This window comes from Triticum aestivum, chromosome 1A, assembly GCF_018294505.1.
Source record: "Triticum aestivum cultivar Chinese Spring chromosome 1A, IWGSC CS RefSeq v2.1, whole genome shotgun sequence".
In the NCBI taxonomy this organism is placed as follows: domain Eukaryota; kingdom Viridiplantae; phylum Streptophyta; class Magnoliopsida; order Poales; family Poaceae; genus Triticum; species Triticum aestivum.
In genome coordinates, this window is record NC_057794.1 from 521,357,948 (window position 1) to 521,367,361 (window position 9,414).

The 9,414-nt window shown below is 38.3% G+C and overlaps 1 protein-coding gene across 1 annotated transcript in view; it reads left to right on the forward strand.

Annotated features, from left to right (window-relative positions):
• The window catches only part of LOC123062555 (carnosine N-methyltransferase), a 9,097-nt gene extending 1,166 nt beyond the window's left edge, over nucleotides 1-7,931 (forward strand). Inside the window, exons 2-18 of the mRNA XM_044486122.1 lie at nucleotides 490-562; nucleotides 655-698; nucleotides 1,323-1,365; nucleotides 1,441-1,611; nucleotides 1,786-1,941; nucleotides 3,324-3,389; nucleotides 3,536-3,580; nucleotides 3,692-3,765; nucleotides 4,454-4,518; nucleotides 4,598-4,664; nucleotides 4,765-4,878; nucleotides 5,534-5,607; nucleotides 6,905-7,002; nucleotides 7,201-7,260; nucleotides 7,346-7,414; nucleotides 7,484-7,537; nucleotides 7,637-7,931. Coding sequence (XP_044342057.1) covers nucleotides 490-562; nucleotides 655-698; nucleotides 1,323-1,365; nucleotides 1,441-1,611; nucleotides 1,786-1,941; nucleotides 3,324-3,389; nucleotides 3,536-3,580; nucleotides 3,692-3,765; nucleotides 4,454-4,518; nucleotides 4,598-4,664; nucleotides 4,765-4,878; nucleotides 5,534-5,607; nucleotides 6,905-7,002; nucleotides 7,201-7,260; nucleotides 7,346-7,414; nucleotides 7,484-7,537; nucleotides 7,637-7,708 — 1,345 coding nt within the window. The 3' untranslated portion in view covers nucleotides 7,709-7,931. The remainder of the gene's footprint in view (nucleotides 1-489; nucleotides 563-654; nucleotides 699-1,322; nucleotides 1,366-1,440; nucleotides 1,612-1,785; nucleotides 1,942-3,323; nucleotides 3,390-3,535; nucleotides 3,581-3,691; nucleotides 3,766-4,453; nucleotides 4,519-4,597; nucleotides 4,665-4,764; nucleotides 4,879-5,533; nucleotides 5,608-6,904; nucleotides 7,003-7,200; nucleotides 7,261-7,345; nucleotides 7,415-7,483; nucleotides 7,538-7,636) is intronic.
• Nucleotides 7,932-9,414: the final 1,483 nt, after the last annotated feature.

The following is a 9,414-nucleotide window of genomic DNA, read 5'->3' on the forward strand; positions in this document are numbered from 1 at the left end:
CACGTCAGTCCGAACGTTATGGATGGGTGATCCTCAAAAAAAAAAAAAACGTTATGGATGAGTGTGCCTGTTTTTTTAATCATGTTAGAGGGAAACAAAAAAGATAACCACGCAATGCGGAGTTTCCTGGCACCCTTGCATTTGATTGTTGCGGATTGAAGTTGTTGGAGGGTGTGTAAGATGGTCAAGAAATGTGGCTATATTAATCAGAGTGCGCACATGGCGAACTAACTGATATGAATGCTAGGATTTAGTTGGTCTGTTGGATGTACTTAAAACACCATATTGAGGACATGTATATTTTTCCAGGTCTTGATTTCTTTGACGTTTCATCATTGATGTCACACAATTATGATGTTTGCTGCTTTTTATTGATTAGTGATAGCACAAAATGATATCTATAGAAGATAAAGACATGGAAACGGCATACCCCCTTTCTTTCCTGTTCTCTTCGAATATCAAAATACTGTTGTTTTGCTTTTGTAACAGCTATCAAGATGCAGCAGAGAAAGATGTCAAGAGATATGAACGTTCATTCAAAAAGCTTTCTCCTGCCCACAAGGTTTAGTTTTCATAGGGTCACCCCACATTCACCTTTTTTATTTATCCAGGTTATATAATGCTATATGCTCTCTGATGTCTTTCTCTGTTCAGGAACTTCTGTTTCACCTTGGTCTTAAGTACCAACGATTGAGATGGTAAGTAATATTTTGTGCTTAATGCTGAACCACCTATCTGTCAAGCTGTACATCATCTGAAATAGTGGTTTGTTAACTGTAATTTATTCATTTAGTCTATATGGAATCACCAAACCTCACTTTTTCAGATCTTTGATATGACTCTGGGTAATTGATTCATTTTATCCATATTTATCTGAGATTTAATGATGATGCTCTATGTTCAAGCCATCGGCTTATTATGAAGAAAAAACTACCTATACCCTTTTCAAATTAAGTTTGGCCATGCTTGTTCAATATCTGTCCTTTGTTTTGGCACTTGTGCATTATAGATATGTTTAAAATATGTGCTATAAATCAGTATCAGATGAATGACATGTAAGACAGGGACGGAGCTAGAAAATTTATACTAGGTGGTTGGTTGGGGGAGGAGTTAAACAAAGAACCTCACATGTGAGGTATTGCCAGGGCAATACATTAGAAATCGGGGGTAAACATTTTTTTTACCATGGGGGTAACTATGCCCCCCTGCTCCATCCATGTGTAGCACTATCTGTACAGAAGCCTTTGTGCGTATAGCGTACTGTTCAGTACTGATTGATTCAACATTTTGACTACTGTTATTTGATGCATAATTACTTGCAGGTGTATATCCATGAATACATCTTTTATCATGAATATGCTTGAGGTATGGTCTTTTTGAGACTGTTTGATGAAAACTGCAATGCACGTGATGGTATTCTTAAAAAAGAAAGAACTGCAGGCATTTGAACCTCCTTTCGACATGAGTCAGTGTGTAGATGGTGATTGTCATGATTGTGCAGAGCACATGCACGGGCATAGTCATGCTGATACCATAAATAATTCCGAATTGCTTGCTCAGCATTGTTGCCCAGAGGAAGGTGCAAATACTAGAGAAACTGAGAACAAGAAGGTAATTTCTCAGTCTGAATCAGTTTATTTCTTAAAACATTAAACATGATAATGAGTGTTTTCACTTAGAAGTCTGTTACTCTGTTATCATATTTTTTTGATTACAGCATTGGTGATATGTTGCTGAATTCCCCTTTATGTTGCATGTATAGTTTGACTGATTTATATTAAACAGGATGAGGAAGTCCACATGGTGGGTTCCTCCCAGCCTGCTGCCTGCAATTTGGGGATATCCCAAGGTGAAGATAAATCATGTAATGATGGTAAAGATGCGAGTGCAGCTGCTAACTGTCAAGATACAGATTGCTTTGCATCTTCTACTGATGAAAATGTAAGCTCATGTTGCAAGATCCGTTTTTATTCCAAATAATTCACATATGCATAATTCAAAATTCTTATCAGACAAGATTTTGAAATGTCTAAATGACTAGTGCACAAACATGGCATGCTTGTTATGTTCTCTTTGAGAACTTGTAACATATCTCTGGCGACATCAGTCAATATATTACCACTACCATTACTTAATAACCCTGATAATTCTGAACTTGTGATTGTGATATGTGCTGAATTTAGGACTAGATTCAAATGTACTTTATAAAGACTCTTCTGTAAATAGGGCATGTGATGAATAGATTTATCCCCAAGTTATTTCAGGAGGCTGTATTGCAAAAATATGCCTGGCAAAGAGTAAACCAGGTAATGTACTGGTACTCTTTCTTCCAGGTACCAATCCTTGTGGGTTTTGTTGCATAGTCACTTTCTTGGAAAAGTTTGACATTTTTTAAAGAGCTCCATAGTGTTAGAAAATACAAATAGGACATTCACCTGTGTTTTTGGATTTCTACATAAAAGTGGGTCATATGGCGTTTATTTGTGCCTTCAAGGGATTTATTCAAAAGTTCAAAGATTCACTGGGTGAATTTTGAACCAGTTTAAGCCAAACTGGAACCTGGCAACATGCAGTTCCTTTTTCTCGAATACGCAGGAAAGCTGCACAGCATTGCACTAATAACAAATGTACCTAGAGTACAAACACACCCACATACTCCACTAAAACAGCTATAAACAGAGCGCCACAAGCAAGAAAAAGCACGACCAACACTCAACCATGGCCAAACTACGACTCTCCCATGGTCAGCCTGGCCAAGCCTTTTGCCCCAGCCATGCACCAATGCTGCTCCTCCTCTTTAATAGCCAGCAGCACCTTCTGGACATTAGGTGAACTCCCATTGAGGGCACAATCATTTCGATGCTTCCAAATCATCCAAGCACAAAGGGTGATCAAGGAGTTCAACCCAGCCTGCATAGAAACTGGCACCATAGAGATGGTTCAGTACCACAAGCAAAAGAAATGTACAGAAGGTGATTTGGAGTGCCAGGTCAGGTAACCTGGCCAGAGTGATTGAGCCGTCCGTGCCATGCCATAGCCTCCCCACCAAAATTTAAGGATTGGACATAGGAAACTCCCATCAGATAAAGTTAAAATTGGAAATGGTTCAGCTTTTCTAATTTGCAGAACCAGTCGATGCTTCAGCTAACAGCGAACTATTCATAAAGTTTAGGACAGGATATCACAAAGCATCTCACGAACACCTTTCAGTTTATCAAGAACTGAGTCCTGTTCTATAATATAATCATTTGTGCCTTCTATTTGAAGATAATAATGTGTTTAAATAACTGTTGATTATAACAAATCTGTTTTCTTCATTTCAGATAACTCCAGGGCACCGCAGGGCTCCATCTTTGCCACTGGATGTTCCTCCAGTTGATGTTGACAAAGTAATTGTTGTTATCATTTGATACATTCTCCTTTTGCCTGCATTTGATACATTCTCCTTTTCTTGGCGTTGACAAAGTAATTGTTCTTCTCAGAATTCTATCTGCTTTGATTCATCTAGCATTCACTTTTTTAACTATTTATGTAGGTAAGATGTATCATAAGAAATATTGTGAGAGATTGGGCCCAGGAGGTAATTTTCTGTTCAACTGTAGATTGTTTTAGAATGTGCTTGATGTAGACCTTCTATTTTTCTGCACTGTTCTAATGTTGATCTTTTTACCTTTAATTGTTTTTGTCCCAGGGTCAAATTGAACGTGATGAGTGCTATAAACCAATTCTTGAGGAACTTAATCGTCTTTTTCCTGACCGAAGCAGGTAAACATGCATTGTCTCTTATTGTTTCAGTAATGAAGAGCTACTGTACATTTTCAAATCATTTGCTAAGATTAAGAATTGATCTTGATTTAAGAGTGGATACTGGCAATAGTTTTTTGTCGTTGTGGGATAGACGGATAGTTGGTTGATAGGAATATCTAACAGTGTCATCTCCTTTGTGTTTGTGTTCACTAGTCTGCTTGCATGGCGGGTGGGGCTGGGGATTATTATAGTGAAAACTGGCAAATCGTTTCAGATAGTATTGTTTTCTCAGTAATGATGGAAACGTGTTTTGAAGCTGCTCAGCGCTCCCAGAACCTGTGAGGCTGAGCCTTCCTATTTTTCTATTTGTTCAATGAATCATGCAGAAGGAACAAATTGACAATGTTCTTGCAGATTCGTGTTTTGTCTTTGTACTCTTGTATCTTTGATTACAGGCGCACTGGTACTACTATTTATTAGCACATTTTCTTCAGGCTTTTGCTATATTAGTCTATTATCTTGGGTCAGAAGCACGTGATAAATGCCACCAAAACCTAAGACTGCGGAGCAAATTACTGTTCTTTTAGACGCTATTGATGGTGGATCCAAGCATTTCCATTGACATCACAAACAAACAGAAGTTTTTTTCCTTCCAGATTTACTTCTAGTTTCCAGCACTGATCTGTGTATGTTCTGAAAATCACAGGCCACCTTCATGTTTAGTCCCTGGTGCTGGGCTTGGGAGATTGGCTCTGGAGATCTCTTCTCTGGGTACTGTATGGTGATGTTCAGTTGAAGATTAGCCAATACAATATATTTCTTGAATTCTGTATTGTATTCCCTTGAACAGGTTTTGTAAGCCAGGGAAATGAGTTCTCATATTACATGATGATCTGTTCAAGTTTCATTCTAAACCAGTATGCCAATCTATTAACTCTGTGCTACAGATATTATAAGCAATCGGCATCTTTATCAAACTGTGTTCATAATGCTAATAATACCACATATTTCTATCAGCACCCAAGAGGCCAATGAATGGACCATTTATCCTTGGATACACAACAATTGCAATTCTCTTTCAGACAAAGATCAACTTCGGGCTGTTTCATTTCCTGATATTCATCCCTCAAGGTATTGAGTACACCATGTTTAACTTCTTTATTTTCAGTGTCAGCACCTCTACAAAAATAATGTTTTCCCATGCATCATTCTTTGTACATTTGGTGCAAAGCTGTACATTTGGGATATATGTATTATTGAGTGCATTTAGATTATAGTATTTCCATGGGCCCAAGTACAGTTATGCTGACTACATTTGTAGGTAAATTGTGTTGTAGGATTCTGTATGAAATACAAATCAGGTTATGGAATATTTGAGAAGATCAAAGTGCATTATGGGTCCTCAAACTATTTCTGGGGTGTCATATAGGTCCTGGACCTTGAAAATCGTCACCTGGGTCCATGGAAATAGTTTTGAGGGCCCAACTTTTTTATCCACACAATTTTGACTTTTGGATGTTAATTTTTTTTTTGGCATTAAAAATTGTGTCGTTGCATAGTTACATTTGACTTCCTAATCTAAATTTTGTTTCATTTGAGTTTGAGTTTACTGATAGAGCTCGTTTCAGTCTGCTGGCATTATTTATACTGTAGGCAAAAGCTGAAATTTTATTTCTATTGAGTGTGGACTTTGATTTCTTGCGGATACACTGATTGTCATATGTTTGTATGTTTCACGTTGGTATATTTAGCTCACTTGTATTTGGGTCCTCTTTTCTATTAACAGTGCTGGGATAACCGAAGGATTTTCGATGTGTGCTGGAGATTTTGTAGAGGTCTACAATGAGGAAAGCCAAGAATGTAAGATCACTTGCTCTCTTACGATTGGGGCTTTTAGTAAACTAAGCAGGGGTCAAACAAACAAGAACAACAACAAAGCCTTTCAATCCCAAACAAGTGGGGGTAGGCTAGAGCTGAAACCCATCTCACACGATGTTGGATAAGCTTCTCTTCAATTGGTGCTACCCCAACTCTATCACGTATATCATCAATCCGGACCCGATCCTTTCTTGTGTGGCCACATATTCATGTCAGCATGCACATCTCTGCTACACCTAACTGTTGGACATGACACCTTTTAGTTGGACAGGGGTCAAAATGATTTATGATTTGAAGAGTGTTCTGGGGCCCTTTGGCTTGTGGTGCACATATTTGCCACATGAACTATTGGTTATTATGTTAAAGGAATACTGAACGTTCTTCTCACGGACCAGGAAAGCTTCTAGTTTTAGGTGCATTAATGATGAAAAAATTGACCCTTACACGACTTTCTCAACTAAAGAGTTATATGTTGTTTCAGAATCAGCTTAACTGTGCTTTTGCTTGCTACAATCCTCCATTAAAGAGGCATGTAACTGCAGGAAACTGAAATAAGGTGGTTGGATTGTTAGACGCAGTGTGGTTAAATAATTATTGACACATGGATACTCCTGTAATGGGGTCAGTCCATCACTCCATCTTGTCTAAGCATATAAACGTGTTAATAATTGCAAGCTGCATCTTGTTTGTATCCTAAAAGGAGAGAAAGTTTGAGCTGATTTTGTTTGTCAGATTGTCGGAATTTGAAATCACAAGGAAAAGCATGATTTATTCTGTTGGGTTAAACAGCCAGATCATAATCTGCGGTGTTGTTGCATCATGTACATATGAAGTACAAAGCATGCTTTCGCGGGAAACATATTCAGTATTTTTTGTTCTGCTACTTTGTTTGGTTTTGTTTCAGGGCTGCATATAATACATAAATTGCGTTAGGAGTAATGCCTTTGTTAACTTTCAAAAGAAAAATCTCAACAGTTTTGTACTAATGTAGTGGGTGCCTGAGTGGTTGCAAAACAAGCCTGTAATTTAATCTGCTTTGCGTTTGTCGGTATTAACTTGGAGAGGACTAAAGCACACCCCTTCTGTAACCATGTAGGCTACTGATGCATTATTACTTTTCTCATGGATGACAACAAGTTGAAGTCCTCTTGGAGTTCAATGTTCTTGCATTTCTCTGTTTACTGCTTGCATTATTACTTTTCTCATTTTGTATAGTCCGTACTTGCGTAATGGATAAATGCTGTTTTGACACTCTTACAATTCTTATCTGCTCTTCCAGCTGCATGGGATGCTGTTGTAACTTGCTTCTTCCTCGATACGGCACACAATATTGTTGAATATATTGAGATAATATCAAAAATTCTCAAAGATGGTGGAGTGAGTTCACTTGCTCTAAGATTTTAATTAGGATATATGTTCTTCATGAGAACCAGTAGTGCACATGTTATTTTGTGAGCTGATTGGTAGGAAGTCATTATTTAGTATAAGTTGTTTCTCCACTCTCCAATGCTATTATACCTGCTCTTTCTGTATTTACTATAATCAATAAGTAACTGCGGCAATTTGAATCAACAGGTCTGGGTAAACATGGGTCCGCTTCTTTATCACTTTGCTGATGCCTATGGACCAGATGATGTAATTACTCTTTTCTTGACCCCCATTATTTATACTAATTGAAGGTGGCATTATCAGTTGACATAATTTGTCTCCTTGAACTCAGGATATGTCTATCGAACTAAGTTTGGAAGACGTGAAAAGGGTAGCTTACCATTATGGATTTGTGATGGAGGTGAGGGTTTATGCACTATAAATTGACTATCGCTGTTTCCACAGATTTTATTAACATGCAATTTTGCAGGTGGAGAAAATGATAGATACCACTTACACAGCAAATATGGTATCGATGATGCAGGTAAACTACTAACAGTTGACTGAATTATGTGACGTATAACATTGAATTCAATCTATGTACGACAACCGGTCTTATCTCAGCATCTGGTTTGAGTCGCAGAATCGATACCGCGCGGCATTTTGGACGATGAGGAAGGATGCGTCTCGGTCGAAAGCTAAAAAGCGGCAGTGAGGCGAAGATCCCCCGTTTGGTGTGAAATTCGCGTCAAAGTTGTTAGAAATTTAGAAAAGAGTGATTTGGGTCGGTCCCATTGGTGATGTTTATCCTGGGACAAACGAGGATGATGTGTTTGGTGCCGCCATTGTCGCACCATGATATACTAGTGTTGATACTTGGACCTCAGAGCGAAACTGTGCTGTGAATCCTGTGATATAATTTGCTTGGCGTCACTTCACTTCTAGCAAACGGCGACGTGATGTGCCTCGAAAGAAGGTTGACCATTACTTGGTGTGGGGGTGACGTGCAGCCGATAGTCTATCTGGAAACAACGAGGAATCCAAAAGAATTTAGCACTCCCTCCATTACATAATGTATCGCATATAGATTTCTTAAAAAGTTAAAATTTACAAACTTTGACCAAGTTTGTAGAGAAAAACATATAGATCTAGAATATGAAATACATATCCTAGGGTACATCACAAGACATACTTTCATGTTGTCTCTAGAATACGAAATACATATCCTAGGGTACATCACAAGTCACACTATGCATCTGATGAAGATGTGCAATGCTGTGAGGCGTCCGATAGAATGAGAATAGGTGGGCTGTCTAATTTGGCGCTTTGTTCAGCTGGGTTCTGGTCCCCTAATTAGCTTTTGCTGTGCTTGCAGTTAGACTTGCGGTGGTATCCTGCCCCCTGCTGGCTTTTGGTGTAATAGGCTGTAGTAGTATTGAGATTGTTGAATTTGCCCCCGCAAAAAAAGAAGATGATTGTTGAATTTGATGCTGTCCAGGTTTTTGCCTCATGGCATTCGTTTCGACGGCAGGCAAATGAAGTGGGTTTCCTGGCAGTGCTTGAGCTCGCATTACCTCTTTCCCTACCCCTAATTGTTTCTAGAAGTATTGTATTTACGTTCATTTGCGATGTAAAGGAGTTATAGGCCGGTTCGAAAAAAAAATCACAAGTCATACTTTTATGTTGTCTATATTTGATATTGTAAATATAAATAGGTTTCTGTTGATCAAAGATTGTTAAGTTTAACTATCAAAAAATCTATATATTATAAAATGGAGTGGTAGTAAACATACTTTGTTGGCTACCTTTAAGACCCAAGCCAAACATGTTGGGTACTATAAAAAACAAAAAACGCCGTTGCCAGGTTTTTTGGTGTAATAGGCTGTAGTAGTATTGAGATTGTTGAATTTGCCCCCGCAAAAAAAGAAGATGATTGTTGAATTTGATGCTGTCCAGGTTTTTGCCTCATGGCATTCGTTTCGACGGCAGGCAAATGAAGTGGGTTTCCTGGCAGTGCTTGAGCTCGCATTACCTCTTTCCCTACCCCTAATTGTTTCTAGAAGTATTGTATTTACGTTCATTTGCGATGTAAAGGAGTTATAGGCCGGTTCGAAAAAAAAATCACAAGTCATACTTTTATGTTGTCTATATTTGATATTGTAAATATAAATAGGTTTCTGTTGATCAAAGATTGTTAAGTTTAACTATCAAAAAATCTATATATTATAAAATGGAGTGGTAGTAAACATACTTTGTTGGCTACCTTTAAGACCCAAGCCAAACATGTTGGGTACTATAAAAAACAAAAAACGCCGTTGCCAGGGATCGAACCCGGGTCACCCGCGTGACAGGCGGGAATACTTACCACCATACTACAACGACTTGCTTGTGCTTGCATCGAACTGAAGCTAACTTGACTGT